Raw genomic sequence first — 23,006 nt, 5'->3', positions numbered from 1 at the left:
TAAATACCTATAAGTCTCATTACATGTTGACTTTGATCTTAAAATAAACTGTTTTTATATTAAAATCCTGAATATAAGAGTTGAGCTAGCCCATCTCAACAATCACATTTTCCTCTTTTCATTTCTCACTCCTTTCTGACAGTCTTTTCCAAAACTGCTTGACTGATTCAATTAGGAAGCGGCCAGTATTAATAATTGGTAGTCTTGGCACCTATCTCTGCAGCTTGACCATGCTGTGAAGTTTGGTCATTATGCTTGAGCTCAGCACTGTAAGTTCATAGGGGATGGAGAGGACACAGGGAGGACAATCTCTTTCCTCCTGGCTTTTTTTTTTTTTTTTTTTTTTTTTTTTTTTTTTAAAAAAACAAAAAACAAAAAACAAGCAGCGCCCTCCTTAGTGACCAATTGATTTCAATCCTAGTTAAAGAATATTTTAACTTAATTGTTACAGGAAGATAGTTATACTAGAGTTAAACATAGAAGAGAACACATACAAATAAAAATTAGGAAATTTATTTTCAATCTTCCCAAATCTCCAATAGTTGAACAAGAAGTTTATTACACTTTTCAATATTAAGACAACTGGAAGCACAGTATGTGAAAGGACTTATATTTAGAAATGTTATATATGATTTCTATTAGAAAGGCCTTGATAATTTACAACCAAAGTAAGATATGCATTCTCTTAATTTTCTAATCAAAGAATCGTACTTACTAAAAGTACAAATTTAATTGTTCTCATATTCCAAATAAAAATATTAATTATTCACTATTATTTGAAAAGAACAAATTATATGAGTCTAAAACACCCATAAAGCATTTGGTCAAAGTTGTTAGGTTGAGTGAAGATTCGCTGTGGCCTTCAATACGAAATGTGGGGCTTAGAAAAGTTTTTGTTCTTGTCTGTACAGGCAGAATAAATAAAAGTAAAACTATCCCATAAAATTCTAGAAATTGTAGATCAGAAATGATATTACCACAAAGCAATTTTTAGAACATTAGAAATCAGGATTCATTATCGCTTAAAAAGAAAAACAATAAGGGAAAGTAAGCTTAATCAGAATATAAACATCGAAAAATCTCTAATTGTATTTCTTTTGTTAAAAAGTTGACTCACAATTTATTGTCTTCAGAAACACTTTGGTACAAAATCAACAAATTTCTCCATATAACATAAAATAAGTATGAGATAGGATGTTAGCTAACAGATTTTGTACAGAGTATGATCTATGGATGAAGTTCAAGCTTTACTATTAAATTCCTATGTAACATTAACCAGAGCGCCTGTCTCTTCATTCTGTTAGAGGAAAAATAACATTGTTCTTGTATACTTAATACATAATAAGATAAATTATCAACATGTGAGAGCCCTTAAAGTTATTTTTATAGATGATACAACTATAAGAACATAATTCTAATGTATACTAATTAAGAATCCCTTTGGTTTATTGTCAACCAAATTTATTATATCTCATTATAATTTTATTGCCTTTTTCTTTCCATCAAATGTTATGATTAACTAGATAATTTTCCTACAATCCTAATAAACATTCATGTAAAGAATTATCTGGTATATAGTACATAAAATATTAAGACATCACATCAGAAATCTGGTGAAATTTCAGTCATGAACTTGTTGTTGGGGAATAAAAGAGAAGGTTGTGGAAAAACTCCTATGACTCTCAATGGCTTTGGCTGTTGAAATTCAAACATATTCATTACACAGTGCATTTTACAAATACACTGCGAATGTGAAGCCAGACTCCTTTCCACAGATCCAAGGGATGTGGATAAGAAGCCTGGACATTTTAAGTCACTCAGATATAAAATTATTTTTCTTTAGGTCTTGTTAGAAATGATGATAGCACTAAAAATGGCAAAACACATTCTGAAAAAAATGAAAATATTTGGTGGGCTTTTATCCCATTTCAGACTGCTTTTACTCAGAAACTGACATACAAAATTATTTCTCAATTACTTAGTTGTTGGTAGTAGAAATAAGAACACCTCCCCCAAAGTGTGCACCTTAAATAAATATCTCCTAAATAACAACAAAACAATACATACAGGCTTAGACACAACAGAATAGACTATAGGAATTCTATACCATAGGTTTCTCTAAGTTTTATCTGTTAAGACGTTTAAGGTTGTTCTCTTGTTTACAGCGATGAGTCAAGTTTCTTCTGGAGTCTGTTGGGAAATACTTGCTTTTCAGTTAGAAGGCTAGCTTCCTTTTTCACTGCAACATTTATGCTTGCTGCCTAAGTGGCTTCTGTCACATCTTGTTATTTTTGATGTTTTTCATTTTTGAACATTTCTATAAATAAAAAAATAAGAAGCGTTTATCAGAAACAAGCATTGAAAATAACCAGAAAGGAAACTGCCTGCTTTCAGATACTGTTGACACTCACATGCATGTATGCTTTTTGAGAAATGGTTGGAAGTAAAGCAGAAAGAGCCAACAAAATAAAATGGGGGAAAAAAAAAACAGAACAAAGTAGCTCTTCAGAAACAAGGTAGATACTTGTGTAAGGCAGGAGATAATAGCTTAGATGTAGAAGTGTTTTTCCATGTACAAAATGCTTTTCTTTGCATTTTAGTTCATCCTTATAAAAACTCTATCATATGGGTAATGTAAGGTAGAAAACTGAGGCCTCAATGAAGTTGAGACCTGCCTAGAAATCACACAGCTAGCAAGATGATGAAGCTGATTGTGTCTAAAAATGTCTGTTTCTGGACTCAACAGTCTGGCTGTGGCACTATCCCTGCAGAATAGAATACAAGCCTACTTAGGAGTTCTAAGAACTACAGAGGAGGAAAAGGGTACCTAGTAATTGTTAAACTGAAGAAAAACCAACAGACCTCCAGCATAAGCTGTACTATCTAGTTAAAGTTCCCAGTTAACATATACACCTGGCATTAATGCAACATGTCAGACTCTCAAATAAAGCAAGCTAAGCTACAAATAGGAATTGTGCCTGTCTTCAGGCAAGACACTTAATTCCTTTCTACTATGGCTTTACGGAACACGATGGATGGGTGATTGAAAGAAGCCCTAAAAGCAAGCACTGCAAGTCTTCAAGAGGAACAGAAAACCAGAAATCTCTCTGACCGTCCCCTGCCTCTGTTCTACTAGAGGTTAGTTAAGTGCTAGCTGCCTGGACCTGGAGAGAAAGTCTCTGTTGGTCTTCCTTCTGAGTACTCAGTAGCCTATAACTGCCTCCCTCCCTCCCTCCCTCCACACTCTCTCCCTCCCTCCCTCCCCACTCTCTCCCTCCCTCCCTTCCTCCCTTACTTCCTCGCTTCCTTTCCTTTCTCCTTCCTTCCTTCCTTCCTTCCTTCCTTCCTTCCTTCCTTCCTTCCTTCCTTCCTTCCTTCCTTTCTCCTTCCTTCCTTCATTCCTTCCTCCCTTCCTTCCTTCCTCCCTCCCTCCCTTTCTCCCTCCCTCCCTTTCTTCCTTCCTTCTTTTCTTCCTTTCCTTCATTCCTTTCCTTTATTTCTTCCATTTGTTTTCCTTCCCTCTTCCCCCTCCCATTTTTCCTCACTTTCTTCTTTCTTTTCTTCGTTGAATTCTTTTTCTGTCACACTAACTTTATAACCTAAAGTAATTTACCTAACCTTTATGTGCCTCATTTTCTCATATTTTTTTAAAGGAGAAGGAGAAGGAGGAAAATACTGCCTATTGAATGGAATAATCACAAAGATAGAATATGTCAATAAATGTTAAAAGATTGAAATTATCTCACCATCTCTTAGCGACTTTTATGATATATGTGAAACACAGAAACAAAATGTGCAGTTCTGTGACTCCTGAGGAGGTCACAAACTAATTGAGAAAAAAGAAAGGTAATGTCGAAGAAGAAAGAAGAGGAATATCTCTACACATCATGTTAATTCCCCTAATGGTCTGAATTTCTTTCCTCTATCAACGTTTCCATCAGTACTATCTGGAGCTGGGAACTAGAGCGGTCAGTGGACTGATGAGGAAGAGAACCTGCACTGCATGTTCTCCTAGATTTTCTTCCCACTCCTCATGATCCACTGTCTTCAAAGGATGCCTTTAGATTTTCAGATGTTTCTTATATGACAAACAATAATAAAACCACACACTGTACAATATACATTTTAGATAAAAGAACACAAGATTTTTAGGCAGTATGCCCAGATTTTATTCCCACTTCTATCATTTACTATCTTTGTGACTTTATCTATAAAAAGGAATAACAGCAATATTTCTTCCTTACAGCGCTGCTTTTTCTTAGGGAGCAGGGGGATGGGATGAAGGAAAATGAAATAAATGAATTGTAGTACAGAGAATTGGAATCTGAAGACCTAGATCTGATTCCTGGGCCTACAACTTAACTGGCTGTGTGTCTTGAGGAATCCCTGAATTCCATTTTCTTATCAGTGAATACGTTTTCATTATAATAACTGAATCATAGAGAGTTTAGGAAATATCAAATGAAATAATGATCTTGCAAGTACTTTGTAAAATGTAAAGTGCTACAGAAATATTACTTGCTATTACCATCTCAGAGTCATATAAATCTATTACAAGCATGCAGTTTGAAAGTTCAATCTGTCATCTTGACAGTTATTGGTCTAGCTCTCCCTTGTCAATAAGCTGATTTAAGATAGTACATAATCAAGCAGAAAAATGGGAGTTGAGGTAATTAAAATAATCAGATTATTTCCAAATAAAATACTGGGATTTAAACAATCTTAGTTTCAGAGGGGACCTTTTAGGTCATCTCACCCTGCCTGATCTAACCCAATCTTCACCCAGTGCAATGGTCCTCTAAATTGAATCTATGCTCTGGTGGCAAGCTCCAGTTGATAGCAGAAGATTCCATATTGAATCAAAACTGTGTTCCTTAGCATACTAACTTTCAAGAAATGTCAAAATGTGAAAGAACTTTTTTTTTTCTGACGATGATTTAGGTTTTAAAATCCCAGTTGATTTAAAGCATTTTTCTTTTTGGCATTCATCACCTATTCCTTCTGGAAATGTCAAAAGTTTAATAAGGAGGTGATGATTTCATTGAAATGAATATTCACTGAAGCAACTACTCAGATGATCACACTAACTGAGGTATTTATAATCATGTAGACTAGGTTCCTTGGAGATCAAATGAAGTATTTCCCAATTAGAAGAGTAGACATAGAATGGAGTTTCATTTTGCTTTTCTCTCCCAAAAACACAGGCTAAAGAAGTGTCCTTCAATGGTTAGAATTACATCTTTGTAGGAATAATCTACAAAATGAAGTTATAAGCATAAAATTACATAGATAATTATTGGAATAAGAAGGTTAATATGAAAAAAAATTTCCATTTCCTCATATTTTGGAGGAATCAAGCTGAAGTATGTCTAGAAGTAATTTACATTATCTTATAAGGCTGATGTTTCCTAAAGGGTTAATTTGAAGGAAAAATATTCCCTCTTCGTTTTCCTTTTAGGGAACTTTGAGTGCCAGTCACCTGAAATTGCTCAACATGATGGTGAACATTCAAACCTGCCGTGAGCCATCTACCTCTTATAGGATGCAACTTGATTGTGGTTTCTTGGAGTCTCTTCTGAGCAGTTTCAACTGGATTTTCATTCATGTTTTCGTATTTGTACCCACCATTAGTTTCCCTTTCCTTATATCTTTTGTAATCAAATTGTTGGCTGAGACTGAACAAACAAATAATACAAGCTAATAGCTGCTTTATTTCCCCTCTCATTTGAAGTGATTAAGTGGGTATTGCATTATGTTTCAGAGATGAGTCTTTGCACTCTTGGCAACTGTTTTTGCATGCAGAAAATGTTTGATAGAATCCACATGTCATCTGTCAAACACAAGACAGGAGTATGGAGTTCATTTTTGTATTCAAGAAATACTTAATGTGAACCTCTTATGAGCCAGAGACTTTCCTATAACCTAAGGATAGAGCAAACGGATAAAAATCCCTGCCTTCATAGTGACCTTATGTGGAATAGGTGACCAATAATCAAAATAAAGAGGACAGTGAAAAATATGTTAGAGAGCATAAAGGAAGCAGACAGTCCCAGACAGGAGGGTTATAGTTTTAAAATAAGGTGATCACCAAGAAGGTAACCATTGAAGAAAGACCTAAAGGAAGTGAAGCTGAAAACCACATGGATCTCTGGGGAAAGATTGTGGCATTAGATAAAACAGTCTGTGCCAGCCTTGAGGATAGAGCTCTTCTAGGGTTTCTGAGAAACCACTATGAAGCCAACATATCCAGAGTAGTGAGAAGGGAGGAGAAGTAGGGAGGCCACTGGAGGATATTAATGAGAGGCGTTACACTGTCTGATTTAAGATGATAATATACTTACTCTGGCTGTTGTGTCAAGAACGGTCACTACGGGCCAAGTGTGGGAGCAAATAGACTACTTAGAATGGAACTGCAAGAATCTGGATAAGAGACAGTGGTAGATAGCAGCAGATAGTTTCGATTTGGTTGGTAGCAGTAGCCACGGAAAAAAAAAATGAGCATATTCTAGATGTGGTTTGAGGATAAAGCCGATCAGGCTTTCTGGTAGAGTGGATGTGATAAGTGAGAAGAACAGAAAGGTTGTTCACAATTCTTCTAGTGCATTATTTTTCAAAGTGTAATGCATAGAGCCCCTATAGCAGATTCACCTGAGATATGTTGAAATATATCCCTGTGGTGTATCTGAGAACCTCTGAATCGTACTTTTTCTCTAAAGAGCCAGACGGTAAATATCTGCTACCATTATTTGACTGTGGTGAGAGAGCACTAAAGCAGTCAAAGACAATGTTTAAATAAATGTGGATGTGCGCCAATAAAACTTTACTCATAGACACTAAAATTTGAATTTTATATAATTTTTACATGTCAAAAATTATTTTTTAATATTCTTTAACATTTGAAAATGAAAAAGCAAACATTCATGGCTCCTGAGCCATAAAAAAACAGGCAATGGGACCTATTAATATTTTACGCACAGGCCATGATGGTTTGCTACCTCTGCTCTAGAGAATAGATCCCAAGAATATGTATTTTTAACATGCACATTAAGTGATATTTTAAAGCACAAGAACTTTCATGTAAGGTAAGTATGTTTATTCTAATTGTAAAGATAAGTAAACAAAGTCACAAACAAGTGTGACATTCTTGAATTAGAGCTTAGACATGGGTCTGTCTCATTGTAAAATTTGCATTTTCTACCATCCCCTAGCACCTTGTGGAATATTTTCCCAGGGGTTAATATTTCTGTTCAACCCTAGATGGAGCAGAGAGCAGAGTAACAAGAAAGAAAAAGGTTGCTTTGCCTAGAGAACTGTTTTTCTCACTCAATATGGTACACAGTTTTGCTTTTATAATTAACATTCTGCTGATGAGATCTCCCATTGGTGAAGGCTTACGAGTAAGATTTCCATGAAGAGCAAGCACTGCAAGAAATAAATTAATCTCTAGGGAAGAAGAGGGGCCAGGCTGTCAGTGCTCACACAACTGCCTAATAGGAAATGATATTTCAGAATTGTTCAAAGAATGAAATGACTGGGTTCTCCTTGCAGCACATTCTTAAACATTTAAATCTTCTGAGAAGAGGGAGATTGTTTGCTATAAAACGAAGAGCGATCTTATAATATTTTTTTTAGGGTATCAGTATTTCCAAACTAAAATAGCATTATCTAGAAATGTAAAATAAATTCTGCTAAATCATTATTTTGTTTATATTATGAAAAAGCTGCATTGATGTTAAATATAAAGATGAAAGGATAGATTTTGAAATCATCACTTGAAAACTATGCAATATTTTTAATAACAGGTTTTCTAGACTTTGGAATCAGGTAGTTTTTGCACTTAGACACTACTTAGAATAACATTGAATTATTGAGATGTTTCTTCATTAAAATTAAGAAACAGCAATGTGTTTTATGATCTAAACTACCTGCCTCTTGATTACATATAATCAGCCATTCAATTAAGGTCTTTAATATAGAACCCCTGACTTGTCTAATCCTCAAAATGGTCCTGATAGGGAACTGACTCATGTTTTATTTTCCATGATACAAATAAGATCTGAAGTTTACATGAAACATTTGGGTTAAACTAAAGCTACGGAATCATTCTTTATTCCCTAGCTTCCGCCTTGGCCTAAGTGGAGAGCTTTCCCCGGGAGTTTGTTTATTCTGACCTGTTTAATTTCCAAATTAAGTAGGATCTTAGATGTGGTCAATCACCTGTATGTGAGTCTCTCTTAGAGATAGGACCTTTTGAGCCTAACAATTTCAATGCTCTAACTCAGAATAACCCATAGGATCACAGGCTTTCAGAACCGACAGGGCATACAGATTATCTGGTGTACCCATTATTTTGGTGGGGTGTCTGGGTTTCATTTTCTAGCCTAGGATTTTTCTTACTACTTGACAAGTCTAATTTATGAAGGACAAGCAGTAGCACAGATTTAGTGTAAGGTGGTAGGAAAATTCAAAGAACATAGTCAAAGCTACAAAAGGAAGAAAATTACATTAGAAAATATGGATTGGGGGAGTACAAAATTTGCTCACTAGAAAACATTTATGTTTATGTAGGGCAAAAACAAATAAGCATATTTAAAAGGTCATCCTTCCTGGCAAAGATTTCAGTTTCTAGAGAGACATAAGGAGGAAAAAGGAAAATGGCCCCCTGTTTAGCCAGGAAGATAACCAGAAGCAATGGCAGCAATTAATGAGTGACCCACATAATACCCAGATCTGCCTCAGAACTAAATAATCGTCCTCTTATACCAAATGGCTGTGCCCTTGGCTAAAAAGCCACATTGCCTGTAACCACAGACCCTTCTCAGGGACAGCTGCATCTGATGATTGTTTGATGCAGGGGGTATAAAGCTCTGTTCCCTACTTTCTAATTCAGAACAACCTTAAAGAGCCATGCCAATTCCAGAGCTCCCTACAGGATCAGTTGAGGTCTTTGTTGTGACTGTATCATGGTTCAATTTCTCCCTCTGCCCAGACCTGCTTCTGGGACTCTGCCTCAAGTGTTCCTGAGACAACTTCCCAATCAATTTTCCATAGGCAAATCAGCCCAGGGAACTGATGCAACAAATAACTAACTCAATGAAAACATTTCCACTTAACACATGCTATCAGCTAAAAATAGGCCTTAAGCTGAATAAACATTGAAGTCCTGTGCTCGTCCTCAGCTACTGCCGCTGAGGTAAGATGGGGAAAGAGTCCATCAGAAAGAGTCAGGACATCCATGTCGCTAAACAATTGCAGTGTTTCTTTTACTCTGAGGAATCAATGACATTAACAAAGAGGGTTTCTCATCCTTTCCAATATTCATAGCATTCACGAAGGCCACAACATTTCCAAGAACATACTGTCCTCAAAGGCAAAAAAATACAAACAGAAACTCAAGAGACTGAAGGACCCATAACATCAAGTGGCCACAGCCAGCAATTTACAGAGCACACTGTAGGAAAACAAAATTTCCCTTAGCAATCAATTTGTAAAGACTCAGTAGTTAATTATTGCAGCTTGACTTCATTGTAGTTACTATGTACTATACTAACTTTTACCTATTTGATCTAATATAATCTTTAGAAAATATCCCATGGTATAGCACTACCAGTAACTAAATTTTACAAATAATGGAATAGTCTTTTTAACAAATTGCACATGGTACATGGTTACCTAATGGGGGAGCCAAAATGTAAACCCAGAAATCTCAGTTCTGTCTCTAAAGGTGTACACTTTGTCATTCTATCACTTAATCATCCTGCTTTCAGAGAACTATTTTTTTTAGTAATTTATGAATAAAATAACATGTAGAATTAATAATAATGTTTTTAAAATAAGGCATGGGCATCACCAAGCAACCAGAGTGAATCAGGGACCCACAGAAGAAGGTCATCTAGATTATCTAGTGAAATGTTTTCATCAGTTTCTTAGCGAAGATATCAGCGGCTGGCAGCATTGATCTTGAGTGAGGGTTTACTGTGCTCTTGGCTGGAATAGAGTCTTATTACACAATTCATGTTCAGTCATTCACAGCAAAATTCTAGTTGTTGACATTGAATACCAAGATAAATAATTCCCTTTAGTACAATTATTAGATACATATTTGAAAAGGTTCCACACCATTTAACTGAAAGAATTAGGTCTGGGTCCCTGAAAGAGCAATGCTAGAAAAGGAAAGCAGCACCCCTATCTTAATTAGGTTTTTTCTTTTTTTTTTAAGTCAGTGATATGCTATAAAGTCTCTGCAACTGTTACTCTCATCAAAGAAAATTTAGGAAATGACTGACTTACGTCTAGGCATTAGAAAGAGGAGAAAGCTCAGAAAATGCCTAATCTACCCATCCTGAACTCAAAGGAGGCTACTACATAATCCATGAGCTATCTACATGAAGTATGGTAAGTGTAAAGTATGGCTCCAATGAGTCTTTTCTTTTTGGAAATGAAGAACATACACTATATTATATAAGATAAAAATAAAGTTTGAAAAATTATATTTTTGCTCTACTCTACTTTTGCATTTTTATATATAGAATTATCACACAATTATAATCCATAATGAAGAGAGACGGTAATTTATTGCATTTACAAATGGGAAAGCAAATAAAAATATTGCCAAGAAGTTCATACTGGGTAATTTCTAAATAAATGGATGTTAAAATCAAATTGATTTAGGAAAGGAGATTCCATTTTACTCTCTTGAATGAAGTTAAGGAGTCTCATTTGCCTAGAACCACTGCTTTAATTCCAGGTCATCCTTGTCTCTAAAATCATCACTTCCAAGTAATATGTTCAAAGCAGGTGCTGCTCTGGTCTGTAACATACGCTTTACTACTCACTCAGGGCACGAAGCTGGGACTACTGCTGTACCATGCCCGAAAGATTCACATACAAGAGAAGATTAGGTAACATTTCCCTCTGATTCAAACAAAAACTTTGATCTCAGGAATTGTGTTATCTGGTACTTTTTAGAATCCACAATCTTAAAGAAAAAGAAAAAAAAATCAGTTTCCAATGAATTAATAATGGCTTGAGACTCTACACGCTGCAGCAATTTCACTGCAGTGGTTGTTTCTTTTATAGTCACACTTGATTAGTATTAGAAATTTGGAGGAATTGCAATATGCATGGTTTTCAAAGCCCTTTACAGAATTTCATTTTTCTCACTCGAAGACAGTCAATGAAAAGGTAATAAGAAAAGATCTATGGGACATTTTTATAGGAGTGTCAGAAGCCTGTAAGCTAACTACATGAAAGAACCCAGATTGTGCAGACCGGGTTTGGAGCAGGAACACTTCAGAGACTTTATATCTAGTGTTTTGACTTTTACATGTCCTTGGAGAAGAAAGCGTGCTAGCTACAAAACCAAATAAGGAGGAGAAAGGAACAAACCGTATGCTTAAGAATAATTACAGTTTCAATTTTCCCATGAACTAAATGTGAAGTTTCAAAGACAAAGTGTAATAGAAATTGAGGGGGTTTGGTGTATCTAAAATATTGGCAAGAAACAAACTTCTTATTTCCCTTGCTATCTCATCCCAAGTTTCTGCCATATGGAAGTTAGTCTGGGTAGCTTAATTGAATGCTATCAACTCCTCCGCAAGTCCATTTGCTCTTGTTTTGCCCTCAGTAGAGATGAAAAATATCAGATCACAATCTCTATAGATGATAATAATTCAAGTTTGCAGTCAAGGACTTATCTGATACTTCTTTAAATTTAAAGCATGTCAATTATTTTAATCTCTTTTCAAGAGAGTAATTCTTGTTGTTCATTGTTCTAGAAAAAATATCAAAATTTTATTATCACAACAATACAAGCAATCTTAAAACACTTCATTGGCCATGAAAACCATAAATGAGGTGAAAAATCTAATAACGAAAAACAATAAACATTATCATTATTGTTGTGAGTGTTCAATATTATGCCTCATGCAATACTTTATTTCAATGTGATTTGCAGGGCAGGTGGTCACTTTGGCTGAGCCATATATTCCAAACAAAATGGCAGTAAGAATCTGTCCATTGCACCTTTGTCATGTGGACAGTTAAACCACTGTGGTTGAACTGACTTGTAGTCACGTTAGTACCTGCTACTGCTGTGGCCCCACAGTTGCTCCTCTCGTTCTCTACATCCACGAAATCATTCTGACTACCAACTGGTACTTTTGAATCCAGGCCAGCTTGATTCTGGTGAAGTTTCTTGGATATGTCTACATGATGATCCTGAAATGACACAGGTAAGAGTGATTGATATTACAAGTAAATTATCAGTCCAAAATAAATGTTTCACAGAGATATGAACGATTTATCACATGGCAAGTCATTTATTTATGTCTGAAACAGAACATTCGACATGTCAAAGGAAGTTACAAATTATAGGTTCATCAACTTACTTTGGAAATCTAGGTGTACAATTTTTGAAGCAATCTAAGTAACTAGAATAAGAAGTCATTTTAGGCATAGAAAACCAACTTCAAAGACCATTTGTTTATATTACTTTCTTCTTGTGAAACTTATAAAATATTTTTCATTTGGAACAATTTTACTTAGTTTTTATTCTTATAGTTAACTAATCCAGCACTTCATTATCTATTACTAATTACATATTATATAATTAAAGCAGATTTCATTTCTGTATTATCTGTATGCTTTATATAAAACAAATCATAACATTTACTATAAATTAACCCACAGTTTTATGAGCATTATGTAAATTTGACAAAGCTCCTCTAGTCAATTTTAGAGTAATAATTCATCATAACAATGAATTATTAAGGCACAGCATCAATGGCCCCTATAGCTCATCTCACATGTAAGAGATGTCACAGCATTTGACATTATACTGACACACTGTATGCTTCAAAAGAATCATCAGATGGGAGCAAAAAATGAAGACTCCAACTGAAAATTCAACTTCCAGTACTTAATTAATTCATACCAAGTCGAGACTAAAATTTTATCAATTTGAATAATATTACAGAATGCGTCAATATTTGATAATCAATCATGGCCATTCAGACTAGCCATGTTGGCTCACTAAAGGATAGTACAATGACAACTTTCCTGTGAAGTTTCTCTTATAGACTGTATATAGCATGAAATTCATTAAAAGCTCAATTTTATAAAACCAATGGCTTTTAAAGTTTGAGAAGGGCCAATAAGGAAATTAGGCTTTAGAATGATTAAATAATTCACTTGAGTTAACAAGTGAACAGTGCTGAGCCTGAACCTTGGACAGTGTTCTTTATGATTGATTTCTTGAGATTTTTAATGCAGTGAACTGGATGCATGGATAGCCCTCACTCTTCACCCGTCTCTGTATCCATGTCCTTTCTATAGAATTTTGCAGTGCTATCCTACTCTGACATTTGACCTCTCAATGTGGCTTCTTCTGGCCCAACAGGATATTGACACAGGGGCTTGAAAGAGGCTCGCACAATTCTTTTGTTCATTCCTTAACTTCCACTATGCCATGAGGCTATGCCTGTATTAGCTGACCACAGATTAAACACAAGATGGGCAGAGTTAGGTCACCCCAGTTGTCCAAGCTGAAGCAACCAATAACCAGAGGAGCCCGAGACGTTTGGGTGAAACTAGCCTAGATCATCTGAGATCAGCTCAGGTCAGCTGAATTCCACAGCTTCGTGAACAAAATGAATGTGCTTTTGGTTGTATGCCATTATGTTTTTCTGGCGGTTATGCAGCATTGTATGCTGATAGATGACGGGTACCTTCAACCACCATTTATCTATAGTATCCCAGATACTGGATGTCGTGTGAGAATACAAATCCAACATGACATTCTCTCAGACTCAAAATTATTCAAACATAATTTCTTACATTGTTTGTGCAAATAATTAAAATAGAGTATGGTAAGTCATTAGTAGATATTTCTCAAATTCCTTTTCTAATGGCAAAGGAAGAGATCCTAGTGATACTACAAGAGACAGCTCAAAAGATCAGTGTTTGGGTATTGATATTAACTAGAACTAAACTACCCTGCTTGTTTATGTTTAGCTCCTTCACAAACCGTAAAAACCTAAGTCACTGTAATTTCAAAAATTTATTTTCAGGCCTGTATTATCACATAGTTTTTGGAAAGAAGCAGATTTCAGCATCCAACTACTTTCCTGATTCTGAATTAGATACCTCTGAAAAATATATTATTATTTCAAGTTACGACATGAGTATTAAATCATAGTTTCTCAGAACTGAGCAATACAATACAGAAGGAATAAGCTTCATGTTTGTTCATACCAAATTCAATTGAAAATATTAAAACATTGAGGGAAAGTTAAGAATTCATACAAGTTATGTGTATTCTAATATATTTCAGACTGAAAAGAAAGAAATGCTGAACTTATTTACACATGAAAGGATTGTTGTGAATGCCTGAGAGAGAAAATAACCCCTTGATCAGAATAGTTTCTGTGTTGCGAAGGTCCTGTGCTTCATGGTGCAAACCTCTGGCAGACTGGACATTTTATAAACATATTAGTGTGTCAGTAATTAAGAACCTAATTTTGCTGGAAACAGTGCCTACAGTGGAGTCTCTTCTTAGGCAAACCCTGTTAGTTTTTCCAACTTCTCTTTTACATTATATATTATAGCCGGGCTGCGGTACTGAGGTCCTAACGTAAAGGGAGGTGGGTGTCTCTTAAGTTACTGACCCTGCCACGCTCCCTCTTCCTTGTTTACTTGGCCCCTCCTTCTAGTTCCCTGGGTTTGCATATTATACCCTGGCATCTCTTTTCTGCTACAATAAAATTCCCACAACGTTTCATTCTTAATTGCCCAATTGCCCTCTACTAACTCTCAATTCTCTCTCTTCCCTCTTCCCTTTCCTATGTCTCAAATTCTTCCACTGTGTCTTGATAGCTTTGCTTTATGGTTTGCAAACTTCACTACATATTCAACTTCTTTTCTGAACATTGTCTCTACCTTCTCACCCTGACTAAAATCCCATTCTTCTTTGAAGACACCACTTCTGTGAATGATGCTAGCTGCTTATTCTTTTACATCCCTGCTACCCTTAAGTGGAGGATCCCCTTCCCCTGAGTGTTGTCCATTGCATCATTACCTCCTTGCAAAACATGCCTACTGCTTTGATGTTTCTGTCTAATCTAGCTATGCTAGATTAATCCTTCTTGTTGGTATCTTGATAATCTCCCTTCTTGTTGGTATCATCTATCCACTAATCTCTACGCATCTTTCATGAAAAGGCTTTGGCACCTGGAATGTTGTCTTTTCTAGTCCCAGCATTTCCATGATCTTGGACAATATCCACATCTACATCAACATCCTATCTTATTTATCCCTGGCTCTCCTTATTGCCAATGAATTTCTCATTTTTCTACCTCATGCTTTCAGTCCCAAGATCACAAATGAAGTCTACTGTAATCACCTGAAATGTTTCCACTTCCAATATTATTAAATATGTTCCTCTTTCACTTCATCGCCTATCCTCAAGTTTATTCTCTCCACTCCAGCCAAATCTCCCTTCTCCAAGACTGCTTTTACCACAATCCCTGCCAAGGCTATTCGTGGACCTCACTGGGATCTGAGATCCATTGATCCCTCTACTTTCTCTATACCCATCACTCCCTTGCTCTTTTTTTTTTCTTCTCTACCCAGCATCCATTTCTATTCAGAAACTTGAATCTGGCCAATAACCTGCCAGACTTAAACTTGGTTGACTTCTCAGCAGCATCTGACATGTCTGGTCACCTCCTTTGGCTTCCAATGTTCCTCCTGCCACTCTGAGTTCTTATTCTTAGACTCCTTTGCTGGAGTATCCTTAATTTACTCAAACTCTGAGGATCAAGAGGTCTCAAGGTTCTATTATTCCCCCAGTTTTCTTTTTACCATCCCTATATAATTTCAGCAATCATGTGGCTTATCTATCACCTGTAGAGATGGTGGGGGTAGGTAGAGATTTATGAAATGAGATGAAGTGTAGAGAGGCAGGAGCTTACATGCCTTAGTAAGCACTCTGGACTCTAATTCTAATGTCCTTTCAGGTCCACAATCTCACTACTCTTCCTGTCTGAAGGCTTGGCTATTCTGTTTGCCTAGGACATTCTTAGTAAAATTTCCCCCTTAATTTTACGAAGTCTTGGGCTCCTACAAGTTTCCCTCACTGCATAAACCTTAGCCAGCACCCTATTTTCTAATCTTTGTGCAACTCATTCTTCTACTGTAATGCAATTTTTATAATTACAATCAAATAATACCTGTTTTCATGTTTAATGTCTATCTCCCTGGCTAAAACTCCCTGAAAGTAAAAACTATGCCTTCCCTGTTCACTGTCCTCTTATCTCAAGGTTTTAAATATAGTAGGCATTAAATAAACACATATTAAATAAATAGGCAAATTCATGAATAAAACATAGACTTAATTTTTATGACTTTTTCATTAGCCAGTTATCATCAATGATCACTGCTTAGTCACATTCACAGGCATAAGCAAAGTAATGTATATCATTACTCCTAACAGTATTGCTTATCATCATATATTAGTAGATAAAATGCAATTACATTCTACCTTGTTTTATCCATAAAGACACATATTTCAAATCCTGTGCTTTTAAATAAACTCATTACTGAAATCATGCAAAACTATATTTATACAGTATACTATATAGCTCTGAATCAAATTACGTGGGTTAACTATCTATGGAAGTTACAAATCTAAGAATGGTTATGTCAGGGAAAGTGAGAATTAAGAACTAAGTGTGTCAAGAGAGTGGTCCCTATTACTCTCGATGTTAGAGCATGGCCTGCCAGCAACTGAAGAAATAAAACCCTCTGTCAGGCCCTGCTTCTGTGATGTCAAGTCTTCAACCTGAAGGTAGGTTCCAGAGGAAAATGAGAAAACTACAATGTTTGCAAAGAATGGAGAGGAACATAGATAAATTTGAACTGCCACGCATCAGGCCTTTGTGACCATGCTGTAGTTGCACTTCAAAAATAAGTTCTATTTATTCTATGTAATTTCCATATAACTTGTTATTAGAAATGAATCATTACAGGCCGGGCGTGGTGGCTCAAGCCTGTAATCCCAGCACTTTGGGAGGCCGAGGCGGGTGGATCACAAGGTCAAGAGATTGAGACCATCCTGGTCAACATGGTGAAACCCCATCTCTACTAAAAATACAAAAAATTAGCTGGGCATGGTGGTACGTGCCTGTAATCCCAGCTACTCAGGAGGCTGAGGCAGGAGAATTGCCTGAACCCAGGAGGTGGAGGTTGCGGTGAGCCAAGATCGCGCCATTGCACTCCAACCTGGGTAACATGAGTGAAACTCTATCTCAAAAAAAAAAAAAAAAGAAATGAATCATTACAATCCTGCCTGCTAATATGAAATGACTATTGAATTATTTTGATATTATTCTGGGCTTGTAGTTTGCATGTTGCTTTTAATGTTCCTGCTAAAAGTAAGGATGCAATTATAAGGTACTGAATATTTGTCTCACAAAGAAAGAAATAAATATATATTACCAAAAAATGTTAACCCAGATGTCCACGGAAAAAATGGAAAGAGCTCTTCAAATCCATCTTTCTTCTCATACCTAAGGCCATGCTGTTGAGTAAAGTCATAATTTTTTAATTTATTGAGATTTCCAGTTCATGATTGTATTTATTTGTGCCCCTTCTCCCCAAGGGCAAATGGGCTTGTTTTTCCTTAGAGAGCTACAAAGGACCTGTCTTGGCCAGGGACTAAACATCACTCATATTTAAAGCAACATGAAGTATCCCAGATAATGTACTTTCCTTTTTACTTTGTAAAAAAAAATCAATCCTCTCCTGACTAAAAAAAGCAACCTCCTTCTCTGCTTATATAAACACTGCTACTTTCCACTGCCTGTACTTTTACACTTCTGAAAGTAAATTTAAGTGAAGAAATTTCAAGTGAAATTTGAGAAGAAATCTCTCATTAACCAACTTTCTTCCAGAGAATTAAATTCTACTTAAAATACGAACAATAACAATAATTCAGAGACTATACATAAATAAAAGAGAATAAAAATCTAATCACAACAAATACAGGCTTGCTGTGGATATGCAAAGTATCATTCTAGAAAATCATGAAATCCTGTATGCAATCTGTCTCTCTCTCTCTCTGTGTGTGTGTGTGTGTGTGTGTGTGTGTGTGTGTGTGTGTGTGTTTTCTCTTCATGGTTGAATCACTATAAATAATTTAGAAGGTGATCAAGTGTTTTTATAAAAACTAATTAATTTCTCATTGTGCATTATAAAGGTCCATAGTATAATAGAAGCAAATATTAAAAAAAAGAATATAAACTGTGAAAAAGAATCTAAAACTGTTCATCCATATAGACAGTCATCTCTTTTGGGCAATATTCCGAGGTTTCCTACAAGTATCCATATACACTCAAACTGCCCTTTCTGCTCAGAATGTCTTCTTTATACCAATTCAAAGACATGCTTCTGAGCTCGTTTGACCCTCTCCCAAAGACATGCTATCTTTTGACCCTTTCCTGTCCCTTGCAGCCTTATGTTGTTTACAGAGGATTTGCTCAAGCCTGTGTTTGGCAGGCCTTGCTTCATTAGCTCATCAGAAGCTCATTTCCCTCTTTCTGCTTTTCCTGGAACTTTAGGCTGTGACCTTCCCAGGTGAGAGTCCATGCTGGCATCACTTACTCTCCTTGGCTAGTGTTCCTCCTTCCTGAATAAGACCACTCACACCCTCTTATTCAAATGTGGCCTTGCTGGCTTGGTCTGGATTGGCAGTTGATGAGGGACTTCACCAGCAGTCACAGGTGTTTGCATGTGGCTTGACACTAAGACATTACTGGGATCAACAGTGGTTAATAGGAGGGACAGATTCTTTCTTCTGTGCTTATTCCAAGTACCTCCAGAAAGTCAGACATTTAAAAGAGTTGGTATCTACCCTGACTTTTTCTTGGGTCAGAGGAGAGCCAGTAGGCCTATGGAAAAGAAAGATACCTGAATCTTATTTCCTTAGTTGCCCTAATAAGAGAAGACAGTACCTCCATCTCAGCACTTCAAAGATCTATTCTTTTTCCTGGACTGGCTGGGACCAGACCCAAGAAAAACCATCCTTGCTGTAACTGATTAGAAATCTTCTCATATATCATATATCAAAGATCTTACTGTGTCCTCTGGGAAAGGAATTCCTCATTACTAGTAAGACTATTTTATACTTCACGTTCAAAGATATGTTTCAAGAATATATCAAGCATTAAAGTAAGAGATTACCAGCACTCATATTTCAGATATAGATTTCACTTGCATCTTCCTCTGTTTTCCCTGATGAAAGCTGAGATCTATGTAATTTGATACCTAGAAGTCCCACCATCTTGATTCATGTTGATTTAATCACCCTCTTGGAAAAAATCAAATCCTAGTTCATGGATGCGGGAAGAACTCAATATAATCACATACTTTGATTGAAACGAGTTTAAGAATTTTCATCTACAACGCTTAGGTGGAGAACCTCTTAACATACTTCCATCAAGCTCAAATCAATGTGCTTCTTGCTACTCTAATGTTTGGTGAAGTTAGCCAAAGATGAAATGAACATCTGAAGCAAGGCTTAGCCAATACTTTTTGTTTTAAGATAACATCTGAATAGACGGCTAATCTGTACAATTATTATTCTTAAGGTGATAAACAGGAATTTTTTAATACCCTTAAAGATGTTAGCCTTGTCATTCCAGATACTGGATAAACGTGCAAAAGAATTTTCTATTTCAGAGATGCTGTGGTAAGATCCTCCTCTTCAAAATGCCAAAGTCGGCTTATAAAAATGCTGATGTAATGAACCCTGGAGTAGCTCTTTGTGCAGAGATAAATCTTCTTCCTTATTTTGTCTTTCTGAAATTTTAGTGTTAATTAATTTGCCTGGCTATTGTCATAACTTTCCCAGCTCCTATTTTAATGGGAAACCATAACTCTTCGGGTCTGTAAGTGTAATCTGTGGCCAAAGGGCAGGAAAATTAATCTTATTTTAAATTATGAAAACAGAAATTACAGTGGAATCAACTATGTGACACATTTTTTGTTAGATGAGTTTTTGGTGAAATTAGTTTTGAATTAGTGGACATCTGAATAGCATTTGAACAGTGTCCAGCAGGGTGACCGTGGCTGCGGATGGCAGATGGGAACTCTGGTGTACTTTATAATAGGTCTGTCTGTATCTAGGAAAATTATTCTTAATTCATTTTTTAAAAATGACCTTTGAAATCATCTTAGCCTTCTGGATATTAAAATACAGCTTTCACATGAGTCTTTAAAAGGTATACATCCTGGCAATCTGATTTAAAACATTGCTATATTATTATTTGAGCTACAAATGATTTTAATGAGTATGACTCACCTCACTATTTCCTCAGGCATTCAAACTACTGGATATAAACTAATAAATGGCATTCTTGCTGCCTAATTGTTGCTAAAATATAAAATGCGTGCACTGTTGTGACTAGATGACCCGCATAGGATGTGGTTCTTGGAGGCTGCTTTCTGTCTCCTTCGCTCAACTTAAGCCTGGCAACAGTTCTTTGAAACCCCTTCCATAAAAGCTGCTCTTTTGACCTCTCCTAACTCGCAAGCCCTATTTCAGATCCCCCTTTTAAGGCATTGTCTGGCACAACCAACCAACACCTTTTCTAAATTTCTATGGATTCCAGGTGTGGCCCTTCATCTTCAGGATCCTTCCCCATTTTGCTCAGAACGGCCTCTAGCTTATGTTCTCCTCTTTGCTCTCCCTCTCCAAACATGACACCAACAGACCTTAATGTTAACACCACTGCTGAACTTCTTTTTAGTCTTTTTTTAGCCTCTTGTAAGTGTAATCAGAACATGGACCTCATTGTCCATCAGAATTTCTCCATCCTCACGATCTTGGATTCTAGCATTCTCCTTTCTGCCCTCACTTGCTGCTACTAACACTGCTCTTCCCTCTCAGTCTTTTTTTTTTTTCTTTTTTGCCATTGTTTTAGTTTTATTTTCATCAAAGCAATACATTCACATTGTAATAAATCAAACAGTGCAGAAGAGTTAGAAGGAAAAGCAAAAGCCTCCTGACCCAACATTTCCAATCCCCAAAAACAACTCCCTTCTTACATTTCTGCTTTTTAGTTTTGCTGGAGGCTTCATCTGTAACACTTTGCACATCTTCACTTATGAGCTTAAATTATTTTCAAATCCTAACATAAAAGACAAAGATTTAGTTAATTTTTACCACCCCTTCCCTTTCCACTGCTGTATGATCATTTATTCATCCAGCAAGTACATAATGAGCAACAAGTATGAAAAGGTATTGGGGATATGGTACTAAGAAAGAAGAGGCAAAAAATTCCCTGCCATCTTGAGCTTACATCCTGTGTGTGTGAGTTGGGATCAGGGGTGAGGTGGCAGGGAGGAACAGCCAATAAAAAATACATCAGGAAAATACACAGAGTAAGTGCAATGGGAAAAAAAGAAACAGAAGTGGATGGACAGTGTAGAGTAGGGCAGGAAGGGTGCAATTTTAGATTGACATTTGAGCAAAGATCAGAGTGGGCAGGTCTTTCATTATATTTGAGCAAAGATCTGAATGAAAAACATCTTTTCATTTGATTTCACTTGTATCTTTAAAACACTTAAGCCCCCTCTCAGTCTTTCATTTATTTTTACCTACTGGATTCTTCCTTGCCTCACTTGTCTCTCTACCCAAGGGGCTTTAAAACCTGCATACTCACAACTTCCTTACTGTGGTTATCAGATCTTCACTTTCCATTCTATGCCTTTTGCCAATTTCTTTCTTTTTTTTTTTTTTTTCTCTCCCTCTCTTCACTCATCCCCAGATGTGGCAAGCACATTGCTGGTTTAAAAGAAAAACAAAACTTGAAATTTTCTATTTGTTTTTGACATACATTCATGTTATCTCGTGACATGTGGGTCCTGAGAGTTGCTCAGTTTTCTGAGGGTCTCTGCTTCCCTTCTTTTTGAAGGGTCTATGGAAGATATTTCAAGGCTTTTTCTCTTTTATCCAAGCTCTCAGTGGAAATCTGGCATTCCTCATTTTAGAACGTTACTCAATCACTTAATTCATTGAGATTGTGGCCGCCTGAAATCAATTCCCATAGCTCTCTTCTCTTTCCTTAGAAACAACACTTGATCTCTTCTGTTTCTTACTGACTCACAAACTGTCCAGTACTTTTTCCAATGTAAGTGCCTCCGCCTTGGAATATGACCCTTTCTCTTCCACTCTTCCAGTGACATACTTAATCAATTATTCTTCCAACTCCTCATGTATTTTCTGATGCTCTTCCTCCATTGCCTCATTTATTTTTTTGACAAACTTTAACAAGAGCAGGAAGGAAGGAAGGTTGGTTTGAGATAATATTTAATCATTTAATATTTTTATTATTGAGTTTAAAATCCACTGCAACTCTTTGGAAGATTTTATCAAAGGTTAGAAATTTTGCTTCCATGTTTTTAAGGTTTACAATGTGAGAGGTTTTATAGGTTGCACACTGTTTTCAGCAGTGAAAGCACATAACATCAAAAATATTCCAAAACAATCAATTTCCAAAATATTCTCCACAGAATGATTCTTTTATTAAAGTTATGTTTTCATCTTTGAATTAAATGGCCAGCTCAAGTGTGTATGTGTGTGTTCCTGACTACCAACAGGCGCTTATCCTGGATTAAGTAGGCAATTTGAATGCTCACTATTTTGTGAAATAAAACTTAATGCTAATACATCCTTAATTTTGGAAAAAGTGTTCTTTCACGAGATTATTAGCAAAATTTTAGATGATGAAAACAATTCCATAGTCATTCCCCTTCTCACAGAGTATCATGAGGTCCCACTACATTTTTAAACCTTTGCTTCTATAAATTTAGCATATTTAGTTTATCCTACAGAATTTGGTAAACCTCTGGTTATCATTTCTTTGCTGCAATAACATGTCTACAATGACACTGGGGATTTCATATGTGAATTTATTTCTCCAGACTTTTTTAAAGAAAACTTTAAC

General features: G+C 36.1%; 1 protein-coding gene across 2 annotated transcripts in view; it reads right to left on the bottom strand.

The window, feature by feature from the left end:
- Positions 1-497: 497 nt before the first annotated feature.
- Positions 498-23,006, bottom strand: part of THEMIS (thymocyte selection associated) — a 215,070-nt gene continuing 192,561 nt past the window's right edge. Inside the window, exons 5-6 of one of the 2 annotated variants that reach the window (XM_017533311.2) lie at positions 12,084-12,219; positions 498-2,317 (exon numbers count right to left, since the gene is read on the bottom strand). In XM_017533311.2, the coding sequence (XP_017388800.1) occupies positions 2,286-2,317; positions 12,084-12,219 (168 nt within the window). In that variant the 3' untranslated portion in view covers positions 498-2,285. Of the gene's footprint in view, positions 2,318-3,467; positions 12,220-23,006 lie in introns of those variants that run through there. The other variant, XM_017533309.2, reaches the window with a different exon arrangement.

Source organism: Cebus imitator, unplaced genomic scaffold (genome assembly GCF_001604975.1).
Source record: "Cebus imitator isolate Cc_AM_T3 unplaced genomic scaffold, Cebus_imitator-1.0 Scaffold81, whole genome shotgun sequence".
Lineage (NCBI taxonomy): Eukaryota > Metazoa > Chordata > Mammalia > Primates > Cebidae > Cebus > Cebus imitator.
The sequence above is the reverse complement of the archived record's forward strand: the minus strand, read 5'-3'. Positions and strand labels throughout refer to the sequence as shown.